This window comes from Numida meleagris, chromosome 7 (genome assembly GCF_002078875.1).
Source record: "Numida meleagris isolate 19003 breed g44 Domestic line chromosome 7, NumMel1.0, whole genome shotgun sequence".
In the NCBI taxonomy this organism is placed as follows: Eukaryota; Metazoa; Chordata; class Aves; order Galliformes; family Numididae; genus Numida; species Numida meleagris.
In genome coordinates, this window is record NC_034415.1 from 12135409 (window position 1) to 12158416 (window position 23008).

General features: G+C 37.8%; 2 protein-coding genes and 1 long non-coding RNA gene across 13 annotated transcripts in view; 2 read left to right on the top strand and 1 right to left on the bottom strand.

The window, feature by feature from the left end:
- The window catches only part of FRRS1 (ferric chelate reductase 1), a 28126-nt gene extending 22901 nt beyond the window's left edge, over nucleotides 1–5225 (top strand). For all 8 annotated transcript variants that reach the window (XM_021404604.1, XM_021404607.1, XM_021404610.1 and 5 more), the window contains 3 exons: nucleotides 598–741; nucleotides 1846–1907; nucleotides 2010–5225. In XM_021404604.1, coding sequence (XP_021260279.1) covers nucleotides 598–741; nucleotides 1846–1907; nucleotides 2010–2102 — 299 coding nt within the window. In that variant the 3' untranslated portion in view covers nucleotides 2103–5225. The remainder of the gene's footprint in view (nucleotides 1–597; nucleotides 742–1845; nucleotides 1908–2009) is intronic.
- The window catches only part of PALMD (palmdelphin), a 49982-nt gene continuing 33095 nt past the window's right edge, over nucleotides 6122–23008 (bottom strand). For 3 of the 4 annotated variants that reach the window (XM_021404615.1, XM_021404614.1, XM_021404616.1), the window contains 5 exons: nucleotides 14815–14929; nucleotides 13956–13989; nucleotides 13747–13857; nucleotides 11949–13034; nucleotides 6122–7669 (listed from right to left, as the gene is read on the bottom strand). In XM_021404615.1, coding sequence (XP_021260290.1) covers nucleotides 7626–7669; nucleotides 11949–13034; nucleotides 13747–13857; nucleotides 13956–13989; nucleotides 14815–14929 — 1390 coding nt within the window. In that variant the 3' untranslated portion in view covers nucleotides 6122–7625. The remainder of the gene's footprint in view (nucleotides 7670–11948; nucleotides 13035–13746; nucleotides 13858–13955; nucleotides 13990–14814; nucleotides 14930–23008) is intronic. The other variant, XM_021404617.1, reaches the window with a different exon arrangement.
- Nucleotides 14942–23008, top strand: part of LOC110402491 — a 54143-nt gene continuing 46076 nt past the window's right edge. The window contains exon 1 of the long non-coding RNA XR_002441123.1: nucleotides 14942–16808. This is a non-coding gene — a long non-coding RNA (uncharacterized LOC110402491). The remainder of the gene's footprint in view (nucleotides 16809–23008) is intronic.

Genomic DNA, 23008 nt, shown 5'->3' on the forward strand with positions numbered 1-23008 from the left:
TCTGTGGTTTACATTTTTCCTACCTCAGCCATGTTTAAGGTGGAGGTTCAAAATGTGTTGTCTTACTCTTACCTCATGGCTTTCACCTCTTAATATGAACTCTAGAGATTTTTTTCTTTTTCATGGCTATCTTCTTCACCTTTAAAGGAGAACAAGTGACTCATAATACCAAAGTGACTTGGACAAATTTGTTCTTACAGTAATATAGCTCAATGTTGCAGTCCTATTTAAATTAACTTACAGGACTATAAACTGGTCTTTGTTCTCTTTCTGGAGACAAGGTTCCATAGACAACTTAGTCACAGAAGTTTCAGTGACTGTGGTCTTCTTGGTAGTCAGAAATGCTTGTGCTTTTATGGCTGCAAAGGGCACTGTGCGGGAATAAAAACTATTTTGGCCTCCTGGCCTTCTTCCCTCCATTTCCATGCCCATTGCACACAGCAAAAGGTTTTTAGCTTCATGGACTCCTTTAACCTCACTCCCCCAGAAACTATAGGTGTTTCGTGGGAAATCTCTTGACAAGGGTGTGTTGAGAAATTTGTTTTAATTTCCTTGATGCAGCACTCAATGTCTCTTCATCTCATTTTTACTGATTAGTGGTGACTATGTTCTTGGGAATGGATCTGCCAGCGCTTGACCTACCAGACCCATGGGACACCTATACAATGATTGGTTTTGTAGCTTGGCACGTTGGTATTGATGTTCTTCTGGAAATACACAGCTACTGTCTCATACGTAAAGGTTTAAGTCCAACTAATCTTATTTTTACCTTGCTTGCTAAGGTTTGTGATACACCAAAGATCTGAGTGAATTGAATTTCAAGAGCTGTTAGTTTCTAACTCACAAGCTGAAGGGGATAACTAGGGAATAATGGTGCACAAATTGATATAGGAATGAAAAAGTTTTCAAGACCACTATGTACAGAAAAGGATTTTTTTTCTGTTAAGTGGTATCTTCTTATTTCTCAAATCACAGTTCATAGGGTAGACTGTAAGGTGCAAGCATTCTCCAAGAATCTATCATCTTCTGCCATGATCTCTATCCCAGGTGGAGGAGGTAAAGCCCAGGCTGATGCATACAGATTTAGTCTACATTTTATTGCTATGATTTGCTAGTACAAATTGGTTTTATTGAATGAGTGGAAAGATGTGAAACTGGAAGCATTTGTATTTAAATTTTTAGTGAGCAGGGACAGAAGAGTGAAATTCCGACTCCAAAATCTCTATGGAGACTAGTAGTAACTTCATTGGAAGTAGTCTTTCTGGCAGATGTCACTGAAAGGAGGTCACTGGTACACAAATAAATGACCTGTATCTAAATTGGAGAGGAGATATTTTCAGGATAGAAGAAGCCTGATTTGCAAAGAGAATGGTGTAAGGCAGCAAGTGGAGGAGGGGCGGTTAAAAGGGACTTCAGATTTAATTCCAGTGATTGTTCTCTAGAACTAGAGGAATCAGCCTAATGTGTTTGACCCATAACTGTTCTCGTATTGGCTAATTGAAAATATTTATTCACAAAATCTACTTATCCTAAAGTGAAAAGGTTTTAACTCAGATGAATGTTCTTTTCAGCTCAGAACTTGGTACCTTGTTTCATTCTATTGAAAGACAACTTTGTTTTGTCATTTCAATGACCAAAACCTACTTTTCGTAGGTTAACTCAAAATCATTATTTGTTTCTGATGTACAGTTCATGAAAGGTCAAATGACTTCCAAGTGCTTTTCAAACTTGGTGGTGTATAGGAATGAATTACTTAGTCATAGGATCAAAACTTTTGCTATAGGATCATAAGAACTCCCATCCTCTTAAGAGCAGACAACTGTATTTTTTTCTTCCCCATGACAGTTGAACTGATAGAGGATGACAGAGTACAGATATTGCAGTCACTCACATCTGCAGAAGCAGAAGTAAGTAACCATTTGTACATACCTACCATGAGATGATGGTTTTTAAAAACAAATAGACTAATACACCTGTGGTCCTTCTTGTTTTCTTCTGTTCTCTTGCAGGGTAATCTGTTTAAACAGATTGTGTTAACCATCTATGTCTGTGGAAATATAATATTCCTCACTGCCTTCCTGGCAGCAATCAACCAAATATGAAATAAATAATTGAGAACTTTGCAATGAAGTACCATGCAGCTGAAAAACATGCAAGGAATACATTCTATTATGTTTCCATCAGCGCATCCTTGAAGATATGGTTGAAGAATAATAGCATATATGTGAGGGATAACCTCAATTCAAATCAATAGAATGCTAGAATCCTGCGAAAGCTGTCTTCTGATGTTATTTTTAATGGGAGTCTTTGCCTGAGTAAGGAATTAAGTTTCTGGTTTTTTTTAAATAAGTATAGTAATTAATGTGGTTAGAGTTTGTAGGCTAAGAATGAGAAGATGCACTGAAAACATTGTTTTGATAGTCACAGTTCCGTAAACCTTTTAGGAATATTATTGGGAAAACTGGAAAGTGTGATCCCAGTTCTATGTTCTAATGACATGGTTTGACAGTCTCCTGCTTGTGACAATTTTGTCCCTCACAAAGAAAAAGACTTACTGAAAAAAACAGTCACCAGTGGTTGAGCTAAACATTGAGCTAAACATTGTTTATCTTTGCAGTTTAATGCAAGAATTATTTTCTGCTCTAAGAGCAGTGCACATATACAAGCATATGGCTTTGGGAACTTAAGTTCTTTAGTAAAAATCACCATTTGCATCACTCAAAATACTGTTTTGTTCCCTCAGTGTGTCCAAACCTTAATGAGGAAAACATGCTTGCAAATGTGCATTAAAACCTAGTTGTGCTTATCCAAAACTCAAACAGGAAGAACCTATCCATGTGCATGTATTTGTTCTGCTGTCTCTGGCCACTTGTTGCTTCCGAATTGCTGTTCTGTATGAATAACATGAGCTTATGCAACTTGATTCTTAAAGTTAAGTGAAAATATTTGCTCAGTTGTTGCAGTTGTATTTGCTCTATTGAATGCGTTGTTGAAATAGTGATTAGGAGTTGCATTGACTTCAGGAAAATGCAGCTTCTTCTAGTGTTAAATGAGAGTCCTTTGAGCTGGTATGTCTGATGTCTGACTACTTGTTCTACTTTCATAGAGACTTTTTTACTCAGTAACTAATTCATCTGAATAATATGGTAATGGGAATGGAAGGAGACTATTCTCAACTTCTTTGGTTTCTGGCTTGTTTAGATATTGAGGGTCACTTTTTAGCTGAAATCTCAAATTAACCCTTATTATACTAATTATACTATGCAGTACAACACTTTGCTTTTTTTTAAGTTGTAATGTTTCAAAGTATACCTCTTCCACAGGGTTGTTAACCTAGCTAAGGGTAAAGGTATTGGCAAATTAGAACAGCAAATACTGGGACCTATCTTGATATAGACCATCAAAGCAATATCTCTCTACTACCTGATCATATCTAAAACACCTACATGTGTCAGGAAGTAGTTCTTTCCATTAACTAAAGCTGTCTAGTTCAGCCTCTTTTTCTTGAAACTCACAAGTCATTCAGAACCTATCAAGCTTGTGGTCAATGACCTTGCCTGCTCAAGTAACCTGTTTAGTTATAAGAGCAACAGAGCTGGGATTAATCCCTTTTGTTAGCAGCTCAATAGACTACAAGTGTGTTTAAACTGAACGGTCCTCCTTCCTCCCAGCTGGAGAAGTCATTCTCAGGCAGAGGAGGCCATGAAGAAATATGGCAAAACTCAGGCTGAAGGGCAACAAGCATTTTCTTTATGTGAGGTTTCCAGTTTGTTTTTTGGATATCTTTGATTTCAAAAACCTAGGAGTCGCAGGTCTATCCAGCACTGAAATTTTGGAAGCTTTTACATATACTGAGTTTACAGAAGAAAATCTCTACTTAGATATGATAGCTTTTTAAATTAAGTCAATATCAGATTCTTTCTGTAATACAACAGCTGTGCTGTGTTGCTTCATTCTCATGTGAAATTGGGGGGTTTTAAAACATGAATGCAAGTATTTTAATTGTTTCTCTTTCAACAAAGTGGAAGCTCTCAAGTAAAAATTAGAAAAGGATAGTATTGCATAGCAGCAATGAATCAATGTTTTCATTGTAGATGCTTATTTTATGAATTAAAGCTATCCAAATGTTTCCTGGAGAAACTATTATTGAAATAGTGTTAGAAATTGGATGTCAGTATGTTTCTGTAATGCAGAATGGCTCTTTCCTGAGAGCTACAGAGTTTGCAGGGTTATTAGTTGCTCTTTAAATAATGCTATTTCCTAGTAATAGTAATATTGCATAGTTTGTAATACAAGGCCTTTTCTGACATATTCCAACATCTTTAAAACAACAATCTGTTAACTTTGTTCTTTCCTTCCTGCCCACCCCCTTTCTTCTTGCATCTTCACTAAGAATCAAAGTGATTGTATTAATGACTCTCCCAAAATTCCTGTTACAATCTTTAAAAAATAAAAATGTAAAAACAAACAAAAAACCCTGTGCAAGAGTTTGATAGAAAAACAGGTAGCAGGAAGTTTGGTTCTAGAGGCACTGGTGGCTTAATATTGTTTAGAGGAAGACTCCTGCTGCTTTTCTTCATAATGGAGTCCTGCTGAAGTTGAGAGAAGTTTATATGAAGAGATTAACGAGGTTTTGATGTTTCTAGTCCTGGATTAAGAATCTGATGACAAATCAATGATAGCCTATTTCTGAGTTGTTTCTTTTAGGTAGGTAAATTCTCCCCGTCAAGTAGAAATTCACCTCAAAATACTGGTATCTGCTCTTGACAAATACAAATAATGTTTCTTGAATATGTTTCAAAGAAAACTAAGTGGTGCAAATAGCTTAAGTGCATTTGAATTCATTGCTACTTTGCTTTACTTAAAATCTTTTTTTTTGCAAGCAGACATTTGGGTGCAAGATGAACTAAGACAAGAAAACATTTTTAATGCTGAACACTAAACTATTTGTTTTTTTGCCAAAAGCCATATGAGGATACATGTATTGAGTGTAATAATGTCATTGTTTTTTCTTTTATTCAGGTTTGAGAAGTCTAGAGAGATCTCAAGTTATCTGCTGCTTTCTATCATTATTTGTAACACTGTGTGGCGCTCTTGCTCAAATAACATTCTTATTTTGCTCTCAGTGTAAAGTTCAGGCATGTAAATAGCCTCCAAAACAGGAAGTCTTTCTAAACAAAATGTTCATAATAATTCTCAAGTTTTATTAAATAAGTGAATCTTTAGATTCAAGCCAGTTCATACAGATAAGCATAGACATCTCATTATGTCTAAGCTTTGTTGGAACAGTAACAACTTGTTTTCTTTCATTATGTATGAAAACTATGCTTTACACATGTACATCTTTTTTTCCCAAACAACATAAGATGAGTGGCTATCATGGAGCGAGAACTCAAGTCTTCTGCATTTCACTGCACAAATTAGTCTCAATGATTTCTGACTGTGAAGAAGAAAAACTGTGAATAGAAAGATGGTTAAAAGGGGTGATCTGCTAGTACTCCTGAGAAATTCTTTGCTCGCATCAGTATGATCCGGAGCTTTCAGGTGCATGTATGTGTGAAAGGTGGAGCTGTTGCGTACATTTCTCTGAAGGAGTGGTACAGCAGAATTGTTACAGGAAAAGTTTAGAACTGCCCCCCTGCCCCCACCCCAGCCAGATGCCTATCTAAAATTTTAAAATACTGCAAAGGTGTTCCCCTACCCAAGAGGATGATAGTACCAAATCAGCTTGTGCTGTATATGGTGTTTTTACACTACTTTCTGTTTTTCAGTACTGAATTTTACCTGTCAATTTACTTAATAGTCACAATTCTGATGTCCTCTCAGTTTCTCTCCTTTTAAACTATTTCTGTATTGTGTTTGCCAGATCACTTAACAGTAGTTATTACTGGGGGAAAGCAGAGAATGAGTGCCCAAATCATTCTGCCTCTGTCATAAAATCTGCCCATGTAACTTTTTCCTACTATCCAAATTATATCCCATTGAAAACCTTTAAGATAAATCTTAAAACAAAAACAAACTACTGAGTGTAACTGTCAGAACTAAGCAGAAACAGGAAAATAAACATCTTCAGAGAAAGGGAGAGGAAAACATTCTACAACAAATTAGGACAGGCTAGATGTAGAGAAAATGTAATTGTTTATTCATCTACATTCTACATTTTCTATCTCCAGGTAACCATCTTTGACAATTCCTAAAATCTGAGATTATCACTCTGCTCACTGTCTACTTCAGACTGGGAGCCACCACCTGCTTAGAGGCTATACGTCAGCCGATTACTACCGTTGTGCCTCAGTATGAGGTAGCAGCTTCAGTTTCCTGCTTTGAAACGAGGAAGACAAGCGAAAAAGTTAAGGTTGTTTTTTGGTAATTATTTCTACAACAATAGTATTTATAGCTACAACAATACAACCTGAGCTTTATCCACCTAGTGATTCAAACCAGCCTAAGACCTACCAAAGTAATGCTATCATACTGATTTGAATATAAGGACGTAGAGTGATGAGGCACTTTTTTTTTTCCCAAGAACTTGGTATTAGAAAAATGACTTGCATGTGACTTTCCTACGTGTGATTATACCTTATGGCTGCTCTAAGTGCCCTAGCTTTACTCCACTGGGGAAAGAATGAACTTGTTGAATGGTGGGAGCCCTGCTCCTTGCAGAGGAGCCATGCCCAGCAGCAGCTACCCCCAGAACAGACCTGCTGCAGGACAAGCCACTGACAAGTTGGTTTCTGACGGGAGGCCTGCACTAATTTTAGCTCCTCTGGCTGACGAAACCCGTGTACTAAGCAGTAATGTTTATGACTGACAGGCACCGCCTGTCTGGCAACCAGCTTTCTGGTAAAGTAACACTTCGTGTAGTGAGCTAGGAGGTGAAGCAATGCCTGGCAGGTCAGGCTGTTTATAGTGCTATGCACGGGGTCTGTGAGGTAAGGGCAGGAAGCATGTATGTGATGTGGGGAGGGGAGCAGGGTTTTAGGATATCTGTATTGTCATATGTAAAGGAGAAGCGTGGGTGGAGTGCAGTGCTCTAGAGATGTGGCTTAATACTTAAATGTGGGCTTTGCTATTTTGAGGTTGTTTTGCTCTTAAAAAGGAATGATTCAAATTTTGGCCAAGATACTAAGCTTGGAAATCAGCTTTTATATTTACACTTTTCCTGGCTCCTATCTCTCATACCTTGTTTTTAACTAATGTTTTTAAAAAAAAAAAGTTTGAATATCATTTTCAATCAAATGTCAGACTAGTATGCTTTAAAGTGAACAACATCCTGTGAAGTTCCTTGGAAATGAGTGTTTATCTGCTGTGTATGTAGCAACAATGTATTTCTGACTGTGGGGACAGGTTATGCACGTCTTCACTCTCAGATATACATTGTATTTATGGTTTTGGGTAACTTTCCATTATCTTAAAAATCCAGGATTTCATTTATGTGTATGTGGCAGTTGGTCAAAACTGAAAGTCTGTTAGAGTCCATTGGGCTATGCGAAGTGCAAAATAACCCAGATGTGTAAAACAGAAGAGCAAGAAACTAGGCATTAAGATCCAAAAGGTATGTTGAAGAAACTTCTTAGCTTTACTCTGCTTTGAGTAGTAATTTCTACTTCCATGTCATACAGCTGTTAAATCACCTTTTTCCCCAGCTTTGCCATTCTCATCCTCAGAGCTGGAAAACAAAGAAAACAAAGCCATTGTTACTTTAAGTCAAATTTTCTGATACAAAAATTTCTGTATGTAGAATAATGAAGAATACACGTACCTCCAACAGTGAATCCAGCAGAATAAGCATTGTTTTAGAGTTACAGAAAGAAATTAGTAGAAGGCATTAGTTCTGGTAAATTTGCGGTAAAGTGAGCATATATTTAAGAAAAAAAAGTATTCCATTATTGCTACTTGAAAATTAGCACAGCTCTCCTGTTTTGTTTGTTACCTTCACTGACACATTGCAGACAGACGGTATTGTCCTTGACTAGATGCTGACAGATTAAAAGGATGCATGAATAATTAAACCCTTTGTTTAAACTAAACTCCTCAGCGGGAGCTGTAACTGCTTGGAAGCCTTTTTCTTTTATGTTGATGCTCACAGAAAACTTTCCTCTTCCTGGTGCTGTGAGTCAGGGTGGGAGTTAGTCATATTCCTGAATTAAATCTGACAGAGTAATTTACCTGTATAAATATCAGTATGGTTACAGTCTGTAGCTGGATATAAGGTAGGTTGGTTTGAAAGGGACAGTGCAGGGCAGATGATAAAATGTTAATGTTATTTTTAGAACAGCAATATAATGCTTTTGTTTGATATGTAAGAGCCTCCCCCACTAAGCTGTTGATCTGAGAATGCAGTGGCAATAATCTTCAGCCCTCTGACCTGGTAGTTTGAAGAGTCCCCCAAAATAGAATCTCTTCTCTACACTCTGTGTACTGGGACACAAGGAGGTCAAAGCAGCTGTTTACTTGATTTATGTAGGTCAACAAATGTCCAGCTCAAATTTTGTTTTCAGTGCTGAAGTTTGTTGCAAATTATAGAAGTACCTGTGTGTAACCTTATGGCATGGGACCAGTGATGTTAAGCTTAGCTCTTACAGAACTGTGTATTGTCTGCAGACCAAAGAATTCAAGAGGTTTTGAATCCCAGTTGGTGGTTTGAGAGAACAATTTGTCTGATATGTCGTTTTAAAAATGCACCCCTGGACTACTGATTATGTCTTGTTTTCTACAGCATTACAGAAGAAAGTGGCGTACTTCCCATGAGGCACTGTTGCATACTGTCTGGAAGCTTTCCTGCCTATTCAGCTTCAGTTTTTTTTCCAGTTATCCCATTATGCCTAGCTTTTGTTCCATCACAGGGGCTTTTATTTTCCCTAGTGAATATTTAATCTTCAAAACATTTGCATTACTGAAATACAGAGAAAATAAACTCTAACAAAACAAAATGCTAGCATGCTAAATATAGCATTGCCTCCCCTTCTCTCTGTGCTATTTCCGAAAGCATGTACTAAGCTCACAGGGAAATGAAAATTGCTACCATATGGAAAGAGGTGCATTCTACATGTCTGCCACCTTGGGGCCACTCTGGAAACTCCTTATTTAATCCCATATTTCTCCATCTAGATTGGTACATGGAACATGTTCTCTGCTTCCTAGTTGTCCTTTGCCATCACCAGCTTTTCAGTAACTTCCTCTGAAGGTTCATTTCTTTCCCAAAGCAAGATTGTCACATAAGGGAATCTCCTCCCTGTTCTGTCCTGTGCTTTCTTGCTTTCCGCTCCTTCAGAGCACCTTCAGTGTCTGTTTAATATTAAAATGCTTCCCAAAGCTTTCCTCTCAGAATTTCAGAGAGGATTATTTTTTTTCTATGGTGTTTCATTTTAGGAATGAAGGATGAGGTGCCAAAAATAACTTCCTTATTACCCCCTTTTCACTGTTGGTGTTTAGGGTGAACCTGGTAGGCTGAAGCGTCAGTGACTGGTTTGAAAACAGTTTATTTCTCTCAAGAAACAATGCTTTGTCATACATTGTTCTAAATGTAAGAGGCTTTCCTGGTTTTGTTTCATTTTTAGAAGTAGCAATAGGATTATGGGACTGCTTAGGAAAAATTGAGTAATTTCCTGGCTTTCTCCACAGATCAAAATGCCCTGAGGAGTGATGATAAATAGGTGGAGGGGCTAAGAGGAGTATGGCTTAGTTCCAAATTCCACTGGGCATTTCAAGGCACTCAGCTGGTGGCAGTGCTGAATACTGGGGTGTATTTTTGCCTTGATGTCATTGCCTAACTACTATTAACTGGAACCAGGATTTTTCATAAATCACTGTATTCTTTGGCATAGTACTTGTAAATAAATGGGTAAGACAAACAGAAGTTGATAGAACAGGTTTTCAAATGTCTTTGCTAGGTTTACCACTTCCTCTACAGTCAGTATTAGATTTCCGCAAACCTTCAAAAAGATTTTTCAGTGACTGAGTGGCAGGGGAAAATGAAGCTTCAAAAGCTTCTTCTGGGAGACAAAAAGAGGCAAAGATTGTTACAGGCAAAGGTGCTCAGCTAACATCTCAGATGTATCACTTGTCTGAATGGTACTTGCAGTGGAAATGCTAAGTCATGGCCTGAACCAGTGATGGAGCACCTGGTGGGAAGGCAGGGCCAACCCAGGGGAGCTCAGGTGCATGCAATGCCCCTGAGTGACGAGAAGGAGTGGAGCCAGGATTCACCCCTTCCCAGACATCATTTAAGGGTTGGCAGTGGAGTTGTGGGGCATGTTGCTGGAGATCCCTGTGTACCTGAGGCCTTCTGAAGGTAAGCAGCTTCTTTCCTTTGTTTCTGTGTCCCTGGCTGTTGCATTTGAGCAAATCCTCGCTTGCTGCAGCCTAGGACTTTGCCACTCTGCTGTCATTGCTATGCTTTCCATCGTGTTACAGTACTTGTGGTTTGTGGTTACTTCTTCGAAACCTCTTTCCTAGGGTCTATTCCATAGAGCAGGCTGTAGGATGAATTAATTGTTTTGCTAGCAACTGGCTTCTGGATGGTGGGTGTTGATTCTTTATTCTCACTATAGAAATGTGATGGGGTAATTAAGGGACTGTCCCCCCAGAATAATGGGCTGCAGTAGTTGCTGGAATGACTTATCTTGCCTGTGGCTTGCTACTGCTGCTTTCATTTGCTGGCATAGAACTGTTGGCAACAGCTTTTGCTCCTGGGTGATTTGGGGAAGTGCACAGATGGCATAATTGGTGCTTGAGGGGAGCAAAGCTCCTTCTGAGTGACAGAAAAGTGCAGTGACCTGATTGATCAGAAGTGCTGGGCAGCACTGCTGGAGTATTTCAAGCTGTGTTGCGCATGACTGCATTAGGTTGTTGATGCTCCTAATTCATTAGCTCTGATAAACAACTTTTCCCTATCAGTGTTGACAGCTGCACAAATACTTGAGATTCCTTTGATATCCAATGCCCACCTGATTTCTGGCTTCACTTTTACTGTAAAGAAATACTAGTCTGCCACTACTAGGCAGGGCCTTGTACTTTTGCTTCTAAATCGCAAAATTACTCAGAATATAGTTGTGAAGAGAGCAGAGGAAGAGAATGTATAATCAAACCCCTGGCCTCCCTTATAATTCAAATACAACACTTTTTAGTGTGCAATATGACAATTGTCTGAAATCTTCTGTAAATACTCTCAAGTGCAGTTTAATTATATGCTTTCAAATGCAGCATAAACGTGCTATTGTCCTTTCAACCTTTCTTACTATTATTCTTTCAACATTTTATTATAAAACTTAGTAAGAAACAGACATCTTAATATGAATAGATTATAAAAAAAAAAGTTGAGAAATAATACTGTTGACTAACCAAATATAGGGGGGAAAACTTTCATCATTTCTTAGAACCTATAAAGATTAAGTTAAAGTCAACAAAAAAAAGTTAAAACTTGCATAGATGTTGTCAAGGCAAGGCTGGAAATGTTGATTCCAGAAAAAATGCAACGTATAGGTGGTTATTAAACAGTCTTTCTGATTTAACATGCAACTTAGATTATGCAAATAGGCACAAAATGTTTCCAGTAAGGAGATGGTGTTAGGAAGCAATGCTGCTAGTTACCTGCTAGAAATGAAAACTATCCTTCTAACTGAGGTAGTATTAAAGAATCCTTTAACTGTAACTTTAAATAGAATTACTTTTAATCTCTGAAAATCAAATAAATTATTTTCTGAGATTAGTAGTGGTTGTTATCCCCCCCAAAATTTTGATGTGGTAATTAGCACATTGCTGAAGATGAAATTGACTAGTACCAGAATGCAGATTAGAATTTGTTACCAAAGAAGCAAAGAAATGATTAATAATTTCATGTTGGTCCATAAAACAAAGTACTGAAGTGAAATGATTGTTACCAGGTAGAGCAGTATCAGTTTACTACATAAGTGAACAGCACTGGCATGATTTTCCTTTTCTGTTACCTGTTAATGAAGGATCTTCAGTACCGTCTCCTGACGCTTGGCTCTGAAGATGAACACGGTTTGTAGGTGAGTTTAAGCGTTCCTCTTGTTCTCGTAGGGAGATAGAATTTTTGTGGGGTGCACTGTTCAGGCTTGTGCCTAGGCTGCTCACAGGGTTTGTCTGTGGGACTTCTGTGGTTTTCCTGCTTGGTGGCTGGTAAACCTGACTGTAGTGGCCAACGGGATGATATGATGGTTTCTCAGACTTGCTGTCGTCGTCATCATCATCAATAATAACTAATTCGGCACGGATAACCCCATCGTATCTTGTCAACTTCTGGTCTGCTTCTGCATCGTCGTCATCAATGCGCTGATAACCCATGAAAATCATTGTAACTGGTTCCGAATCATCCACGTAACATGGCACAGCTTGCACCATGCGGTAATGAACATCTTCCTCATCTTGAGGTGCGGGGGGTGCTTCATTAGGATGACACGAGCTTAAAAACCTTGTTTCATCATGTCTTTCTGTTGTATTCTGATAAGGTTTTAATTCTTCATGTGGAGCACTTTTCTCATTATGTATCATTCTGTTCTCAGCACTAACGTGTACTTTATTCTCTGAATCCAGAAGTACTGGAGAGGGAGACTTTGGTGTTACCTTTTGATGATTAAGCCCATTCTCTTTAGGTTGCTGTATGAAGGGTTCTGCCACAGGGGAAAATTCTGTGTGAGTGCTGAGTCCATTCATCTCTCTTTTGTGCGTGTCTTCCAGTTTTAGTCCAGGGACTAATTTGTCTTTCTGAGGAGTAACTGGCCTGCAAAACTTGTTTGCAAACACAGGCTCATGATACTCTGTGGGAGACTGGGAATTTTTCTCATTTGCCTGCCTTAGAAGGTCTTCCACCTCAACAGGAGCAAGTTCATCCATCCTATTTCGCGTTGCGCTGCCATCTGAGGACACTGCATAGACTGACTTCCTACCATCGTCATAGACTTTAATTCCTGTCTCTTTAAACTCATTTGAGGGAAGAGGTATTGTTGACAACACTGTGTTTTCACCTGTCTTCATGTCTTTTTCAACTTTCATTTCCATTGCAAACAATGCTGTTGAAAGAAACAAATAATTAAACTGATGATGCAGTAGCTGGAAGAAACATTATAGAAGAGTTCTGACTGATGGAGAATAAACATCAGACCGAATTAGAAAACATGTAAAATTGTAATATCTGTAACTGATGTACTAGGTTCTCATTCTGAATCCCCCTGTTCTGTCAAAACTTGAACTGGAAAAAATTTTTTTTGTTGGATCTACTTCTTTGAGGAAAAATAAGCTGATGAGTAGCAAGTTTTTATTATGTGATTGAGTGAGTAAGCCAGATTTAACCTTGGCTTCTAGTGGTATGCTTGGCAATAGCAATTGAAAGACCTTGACATGCTACATTAGTTTTGGGCACTCAAAGGGGTTAGAAAGTGTTCTAACTGATAAGAAATAACCAGTTACTGATGGCTACCCCATGGGTGTAACTACTGGTTATGAAATGTGAAGGGGGAAACTAAAAGTTATGCTAGGAAGAGGAATGAGTTACCAGAGGGAAGTGTCAGTGCTGAAAACACTTAATCTTAGTCTCAAAGGCACAAGCCGTACACCAGTGTTCCACCTCGCAGTTTTGATGACATCACTGATAATGTAACATGGCTTGAGAAGAGCACTGTCCTGTATTGATAATGCTTATTCTTTCCTTAAGGCTCACTAGATTTGAGGCTTAGGAAGCTTTTGCAAACACTGGTAGCTTTTGCAGTTAGTGGTGAGCAGTACCTTTTCTCTTTTCTTCATCATCGATGGCAGCATGCCCTGGCCTTCTCCATGCAGAGGGTCTGAAATGCTTGGGAAGGTCAGGTATGTTGGCATATATGTAGTCTGCTGCCTCTGAATAAAGAAGATCCCCAGTGAGATCCACAATGAATTTGTTTTTTACTGGTTTCTATGAGAACCTTTTTTTGAATTGTTTTTTTGAGTAAACATACCTCCTTCAACTCCTGCTTTTTCGGTCTTCACAGACTAGGAGAGAGAACCATTGATAATTAATGTGGATTAGTCAACTTTAAAGTGATAAAGAAAAATGCTGCCTAGTTAATGTCTTACCGTCTATGCATGACTTCATACCTAAAGATGGAATCTGCTCTGCTGGAGCATGACATGTGGGAAAGAATTTTTTTTCTGTCATCTTTGCCAATATGATCTCAAGTCACACAAAATAAGATAGGACATTAGGAAGTTAATCAGTGGACAGCCTCACACTGTGGTCCAAACTGGTTGTCTTCAATGATTCTCAAAGCTATGTTTTGATGTTCCAGTTATCTATCTCCCTCCTTTTTTTTTTTCAAGTGTGTGTATTTAAGAAAAACTGGAGAAATGAAGCTGAGTTTCATCAGTACTTTTTGAGATTTTCAAATATCAAAATGACCTTTATACAAAAGTGAAAGGTAATGCTAAGTAATGTTTCACTCTCCCCTCTCCTGAGGGGAAAACATGATGAGGTTTAACTGGGCACATGGCCTGAAGGAGTGTAAGTTGGTCTCTGCATCATTATGACTATCTTTTGCTGTGGTGCAGCATTGCTGATTGGTGGCAGTGCTATTTTCTTGTTATGTGCTATGGATGAGTAATAAGAATTGCTTCCTGACCTCCACTCCTTGCCCCAGAAAGCAAATGGAAACATGGACACTTGAACAGTATAATTTCTTGACCCCTCTTTGTATTTGAACTACTGTTGATTCAGAAAAAAAGTTCATGACCACTCACATGATCTAGCTAGTTCTTGTTTCCTTAATTATGATGATGAATGTGTTATGTGTTCTATGTATGGAGTAATTTGGTACTTACCTTGATTATGTCTTCTGTTGTTTTCTCAACTGACTTAAGTTTCTTTAAAATAGCTTCTTCCTTAGCTGAGACGTTAATTTCCTCTTTTTCAAGGGCCTCTATTTCCTTCTCCAGTCTGCAATTACAATTCATTTTGATTTAATATCAGGTAGAGAACAGCATTGCAGATTCCGTTAATTTTGAATACAGACATTAGGAAGGCTAGTGGTAAATCTCACTCTGATATGAAGTCAGCTTATGATTTCACATGCCTCAGAAAAAATAGTATTCTCAGTTTTTTTAAAAAAAAAATATTCATTTTCCATGAGGGAATAAATAAGGAATATACACCCCCCACAGGATTTCCTCATTTTAAGCAAATTTTCTCACTCCATTGTCTCAAAGAATATGACTACTCTCCCATGTAATTATGATATAGGAAACAAATCTAGTTACAGACACCAGAGTTATGACTTTGTTTCTTCATTCTGCATGTGTACTTATGTCAAAAGCTGCAAATTCTTTAATTGTAAGAGTTGACAAGAGCTTAAGAGCTGTAGTAGATCATCTCATATGCTATATTTTAGTATACAAATTAAACTGAATTCAGGAGGGTCATGCAAAGAAAAGTTGTAGGTAATGCTGTTGAAGGTGCAGTTCCACAAGAACCACCTTTATCCATGGAAATAATGTTGCATCCATATTTCTGAGAGAGAAAGCAAGTATTGTGCTGATATATCAGGGCTTTGTTTGATTAAAAAAAATGCCATTTGCAAGTACTCTTAGTAGCACTAAATTAGGTAAAACAGCACTTAATCAATATTCTAATATGAAAATTCAGTAACCCAGAGTGAAGGGCTTTCTGTGGGTAGGCTCAAAGACAGCAAAACAATTCTCTACAGTTTTGCAAATGTGAGTGTCAGTTCTGGGATTTCACCATTTTTTGCTATGGTAAAATGAATGTAACAATGCCTGATGAGAAGCTTAAGGCTTGATTCAGGAGATGAAGAAATGCAAGATACTACTGATGTGTGGTTGGACTGGGGGGGTTAGGAGGGTTGTTACTGCAGCATTTCTCATGGCAACACAAACTTCTGTCTAGTCTACAAACTTAAGATCTCTTAGCTTTAAGGGTCCCACTTCAGGTTTATGAGCTAAGGCCTTTGCAGCCATGCAAGTGCTTCCTAATTGTTGATCAACTTCTTGTGTGTGTGATTCTTTGGGAAAGTGCTGAAATTATGTCTCTGGAAAGCATTCATTTTCAGCAAAACAGTAGTCATGTAAGCTGCCATGGATCAATTCATCAAGAACAAACAGCTTGGAAGGTTCATATCTGCAGTGTCTGCTCAAGTAATATCCTACAAGAATTACGAATGCATTTGCAAGAGAAATTGGGTAGTTCATAAAGGCATTGACGCATCACATCAGGTGTTCATAACCACTTTCTAAATGTGCATTTAAGTGAGATTCCCTGCATTAAGAAACAATTTGTAATGGTTCATTTATTTTTTGACTGCAGCTAGGTCTTGTCAGTGTGACTTTGTTTTACAAAGACTGCAAGCCTATAACTTAATACCAAATATACTAACTCCAAATACTCTAGAACAGCACGATATTCAGCACTTGGCTCATCTGTCAGATTCAGTATTACAAATCAGAAGTATCTTGCCAGTTAAGATGTGGCTCATGAGTTATTTTCTTTAAAAGCTCTCATTATGTAAAAGACTAAAGCTCGGTAGTCAGAATTTCTTTTGGGCCATTGATTTGCACGTTATTTAAAAGGGACCACAGCCCCCTTCTCTCCTCATTTTGTTATATGCTAAAGCTATGTTATATAGTTTCTTGTACACTAAGTAAAAATTTTAAAGTATCTCTCACTAACTAAGGTTTTATTTTCTTAGCACTAAGATGCTTGATGAAACACTCCTAGTCAGAAAGATCTGGGACAAAATATCTTGTTTCTGTAAACGTGAGAAGGAGAAATCTATGCCTGGCTATTCAAGCACACCTCTAAGGTAAAATATCTCAGTCAAATACTTTTCTCCGGTGTAACTAAAGCAGTGACATTAGGGAGGTGTCCCATAATGTATTTTTTTGTTTTTGTAGTCAAGACTTTCATTCTGCAGAGTCACGTATTTGTTGAGGTTTAGACGGAAGCTTGTCTTGTAGCCTGGTAATCATGGAAGTTGATTCTTCGTGGAGATCCAGAATCAAGTCCTAATTCAGCTCCAACCTGGGACTTGAACTAGATCTCTCCTGCTGTATAGCTTTAGTCTCCTGGTTCATCTCTATCTTTTCTTTGGGAACATTTTTTGTTTGAACTTAAGGGAACAAAACAAAAGCAAATTTCAGAATGCTCTGCGTTTGATTGAAATAATGTCTCCCATTGTTTTCGAATCCATGTCAGAAGTTGATGACTGTAGGCTTAAGGCATCTGCAAATGACATCACAGATGCTAAGATTAATCATAAGATGATCGTATCTAAAGTTAAAAATAAATGGTAGACTATCACAAAATGCTAGAAAAAAACTGCGTTATGTTTTGACTTATCTTTGATTCTTATCAAAGTCAACATCAGTAACAGAAATCTGTTCTCTTTTTAAAGTAGTAAGCATATGCAATAGTTGAATGCAGGCCAGCAGAGAAATGTTATTTAACTCCTCTATGATTATTTGAAGAGTCTGAATAACATTGTGATTCTTGCCTTTAAAACTCAGAATTGTAAAGCTAAAGCTGTACCAACAGAGTACTATGTGAATTTTTTAGCTGCTGGTGAGATCTTTTTTTTTTGAAACACAACAACAGTATCTCAGTCCAGAAAACTGAGATGTGAAGAATAACGCATTCAAGATGAAATTAAGAAAAAAACTAAAACACCCTTGTAGGATGACGAAAGAAATAAATGCAATAACTGTGCCATATTTCTGCACTTATAGGGTAGTATTTAATATTTTGAAATGTGCTTTTACAAGAGACCTGATTTCAATACTATAATGCTAAAACTGTTCATTAAAACCTCAGAAGCATAATGAATTGAAGGATAATTAACCTTTGCTGTAGTCTGGACTCTAACTGCTGCTAGACACAGGTAGAAGAAGAAAAATCCTGGAAAGATATCTTAAAAACAAAACAAACAAAAAAACTGATTCAGTGCTCAGTGGGGCTAAGGAAAGATTATACATGTCTCTCCAAATGGAAAACTGCAATGAGAACTTGTCTCTTTTAGATGTGCTACCAGTATTAAGATATAAATAACTTTTTGGTTCATTTTCAGAGGGTATAGTTTGTGTGCATGCTAATTCAAAGATATCAAAGTCCTTATGAAGTTGGTATGGTACAGTTGAAAAGTTAGACCTGAATCTCTTTCCAGCATTTAAGTCCTTAGAAACTTCCTAAAAATGTCATTCATTGAGAGTGTTTTGAAGTTAATCACAGTTTGTGTTTTGAAAGGTTCTAGCAGCTGCGCTGGTTATTATTTAAAATAAATCTTTTGATGGAGCTGCTGCATCTTGCAGATGAATGAAGCATGATATAGTTACTGTATGAAAGCAATCCTTTGGATATTTCTCCTCCTTGAGTGATGTAAATTATTTTAGAGGGGAAAGTAAGTAATACAGAATAGTGGATTAAACAAGGAGCTTTAGAAGCTGAGATTCTAAACTGGAGGTTCCTCTGCTAAATCAGTAGCTGAATTAAGAAATACTACAGCATATACTTGACTGCTGCTGGCCACCAGCTCATCTGCTGCAATTGACACCACTGCCACCTTAAAAGAAAAAGGCTGTATGTATGAAAAGCAGATAGCAGGATACCACCCTGGAGCAGACCAGACCAAAGAGAAAAGGCAGCTTAGCAAGCCCTCACATGTTTTGAGGTGAGTCAAATGCTTATTAGCAGCTCTGGAGTCTACCAACCATTAGCCTTCCTTCAGGTATCACATTACAAACTAGTTGAGTAGTCCTTAGTAACATGATGCTGTTTGTACATTTTTAAGCATGCTGTTTAGCAACTAATTCTGTCAAGAATTAATGCTATTTGCTGAAAATCAAACGATAAAAAGGAACTGATTCTTCATTCACCATATTCCCTGACACGAACCATGCAAACATGTCTCACTGTAAGCTCTAACATGTAAAGATGGTGAGAAGAAGAGATGGTGTAAGTGCTGTTTCTGTCTGTAACCTGAGTGCTGAGCTATTCATCTGTAAGGTGGCACAGGCCACTTTCTACTTGCTGTTTTATTGTTGATACAAAAAATAGAACCTTCCCTTTTTTCTTGAAATGCACAAATCCTGAGTAGTACATAAATGCTAGCTCTATTTGACATCCAAGTAAAGACTGTTTCCAAACAGGGGCCTGAAATGCCTCTGTTGGAAATAACATGCCTACAACTGCAAGCAATCCTCTCAGAAGAGAGAAACAGGCTGTTATAAGGATAGTGGAAAAAATTTTTCTTTACATTGAAAGTGAAAAACACAATAATTATCAGAGTGGTCAGGATCTACCTGAACCAACGGTGAAACTTCATAATCAAATGCATGGTAGGAAGAATTCTACTGAGCTTCTCAATATATCTTGTTCTCACTGCTTGACAAGTGCATACATGAACAGTATAGCAATTTCTGACTTAGGTCAGAGATGTGAATTCATGTCATGCATGCAAAGTCAGGCAGGCTTCTGCTAGCTTGAGTGCTATCTATGGTACAACTAAAATACTGTGCAAGTGTAGTTCAGTGTATGTTTTGTGATTTTTAGTGGATTTTGTTCATGCTAGGCTGGGTATTATTAGCTTTTGGTGTCTCTGGCTGGTTTGAAACTGAGTTGGGTATGTCTGAACAACAAGACATGATATCTGGAAAGGCAATATGGATGTTTCTCTAGATGACTTTGCCAGACAACTAGTGAACACTGGTAAAGGTATAATTCATAGGTGTATATGTTTGATAAGAATAAACCTGCTTAACCTCTTAGTTCTGAGAGAATTTTCCATGTGACTCAAGGTATGTTCTGTCTTCGTTCTTCACCTGTAAAATCAAATATCCTTTCCTAACTCCTCTGTGTATCACAAGGAGAAAAGCTGTCAAAGTCTCAAAGGCATATTGATTGCTTAGTAATGAGAGTAAATATATCAATAATGAAAATGGTTTTTTTTCCTAGTAAGGCCTTTAAACATCTATTCTGTCCTTCTAACTTCAGCAATGGTGGTAAAAGATCCTTTTATGCTACTGATTGGATCAGGAATGTTTCTCCATGGTCAGGAATTAAGAGCGTTTCTGTACTGATTCTCATTTCCAGGATGCAGATTTCTCTTGTAGTCAGTCTTGGTTGATGATGACACTGTTGTTTCATGTGCACTTTTCTTCTGGTAAACATCATCAATACTCAGTCTTTTCTATTTGCTGTATTGCAAAACACATTAATGACAGAAGGAAATAATACTTGCTACATACCACTTCATTGTACTTTTGAGGTTTCTTATTGTAGAAGTGAAGACTCATTTTCTGTTACCCTTTCAGTTATTTTTTTCCATTTTATGCTCATTATTTGTCTGATGCATTTCACTCCAAATAAATCTGAGCTATTTCTAGAAGAAGGAGTCATTTTAAGGAGGAAGCAGTCTGGGTGACCTTGCCAGGAGAAGCTCACAGGCAAGACAAGTCAGTTGGTGACACTGGTATTAACAACAGGTGGTTGTGGAAATATATATCTAACCATGGAGAAACAATCAATTATAAAAATAATATGAAACATTCAGAAGTTTCATTACACCAGTATGGTAAAATAAATAGCCTTATTTTTGAAAAAAATATATATTTGTAATAGGAAGAGAAAGGCCAACACATGCAATCAAACTGTATCACTTACAGTTGCATGTACAGTTATTTCATTTTCATCATTATTTACATTGCTGGTTTATGGTCAGAATCTTTGCCATCTATATACAAAAATGTTTATATTTGTTTGCTCAGTGCTGTAGCTGTGGATGTTACATCTTTGGACGTGCCCAAGGCCAGTCTGGATGGGGCTGTGGGCAGCTTGACCTGGTGGGTGGCAACCAGCCCACCGCAGGGAGTGTAAACTAAATGGGCTTTAAGGTTTGTTCCAACCCAAGCCACATGATTATGTAGGAAAAGATGTCTAATACATTTCTTCTAAATGCAGGACTATAAATAGGAATCAGTTTAAAAAAAAAAAAACAAGAAACAAAACAAACTGGCACCTCTGCATCTGACCTACAAAGGAAAGGAATTTTTTTTAGACTGAATGTTAATAAAGTCTCTGGCAAAAATTTCAGTAGGGACGTATCAGACACACTTCTATATTTAGGCTACTACAGGCTCAGGCATATATGAAGTTTACAAGCTCAAGAACTTCACCTTATGCTTGTTTGGTGTAATATGTATGCTCTTGGTCATGTGATGCAGTACTAAGCATACAGCCTTCCCATTCACAGTGAGTCTCCAGTCAGCCCTTGAAATTTTTCATTTGTGTGTATGTGCGTGCATATATATGTAAAATATATCTGTCATTTAAGTAAGCAATCAAGTACAAATGAATGGCTTGGCACTCTTATTTCTCCTTCCTTAAAGCGTAAGAGCATTTAGACTCATTTCAATGCCTATGACCACCTTCTGAAGTATCTAGAAGCTTCTAATTCAGATAAACTTCAGAAATGTATTACCCATTCTTAACGCCAGTCTGGAATTAAAACAGAGAAACTGCATTTTTTTTAATGTTGATATATCTCTACAAATTGAAGGAGATTTTCTGTTTTGAAGCTCTTGTTTGATTACTGCTTTACTATTCATATTAGTGATTAATTCTACTCAGGCTATAAAAAGCTTGTATGGCTGCATTCAGAGAAATAAGCTTTAATGTGGGTGTAGTAGAAAATTAAAACTAGAAACAGTGCGAACAGAAATTAAGAGCACTGAACTGAAGACAAAGACAAAACAGCAATTACAAGATCAGCATCAAAAGGCTCTTCAAAAGGCTGTAGTTGGGAACTCAGGATTCTGAGAGATGTTGCAATGGCATCATATATGACTATGTATGATCTTCAGCCCTATTTGCTGAAATCTCTTAACTAGTATTATAGGATGGTTTTTAAGTCTCAAACCAGCGTTCCAAGTCTTTCCAGAAATAAGACGGGATGACTTGATGCCAGCATTACTGAGAGGCAGCTCAGTAACAATGACTTGGGTGCGGGGAGCCCCTAAAGTATGTTATCAGGTAACAGACTAGATTTAGATGCTGGAGATTAGTATGTTTCCTGATGAAATAAATACTTCAGTGTTCATAAGGAGGTGCTTGTATCAGAAGTTCAATAGTTTTCTTTTTCAGTGGCATAGGCATTTACATATCTCCACTATAAGATCATTCCTTGTTTTCTTAAGTGTCATTAAATTAATTGGCAGCAGTGTTGATTATTTTAGCAGAATAAAATATCCTTCCCATGAGAAATACACACACCAAATCTGCTTCATGACGTTAAACAAAACTCTCCTCACCAAAATTATTAGGGCACAAAAGGAGACTTCAGCTCAATGTCCAACTCTTACTCAAAGTCAGTAGGATTTTGAAAATTTGATCTATTCTCCTAGTGTGCAGAGAAGAGCTGAACCATCAGTGGGCTGATGCAGAGCAGCTGCCTGCTCTGTGCAACTTCCTTGGTGCTCTGAAGCTAGCCCTTCCCCACACAGCTCCTTTTCCTGGTGCTCACAGCATCAAGGGAACCCATCTCACATCTTTGTAATCACCACCTGTGGGGATGTTTTCAGAGCACACTCTCTACTTCCTACTGCTTCAACAAAAATTCTGCAGAGCTACATGAAAAGCTGTTCTGTTGAGAAAAGTGCTTACGAGCAAGAAGCATAATTATAGGGCAAACCAGTACTAGGCTGCTGCCTGTCAGCAAAGAAAATTTTCATTTGTGTTAGAGAGATGGAGTAAGGAGGGAGGTGGGAGTGAGATAACCAGAAGAGATAATCTTGGTGACAGCTTTGCCAAAAGAACATGTAGGAGGACAGTGGAGGGAGAGGAGTGTATGGAGGAAGGCACTATTGAACTGAAAGAATAATAAGAAATAAGAGTGATGATTCTTTTCTGAATCTAAAACAACAGAAACACTTCAGCTTTGCAGTGGTTGCTAATGGGAGGTGCCAGTCAGTATGCCTAGATCTGGTTTTTGTATTGAGCCCTACTGTTTTTGGG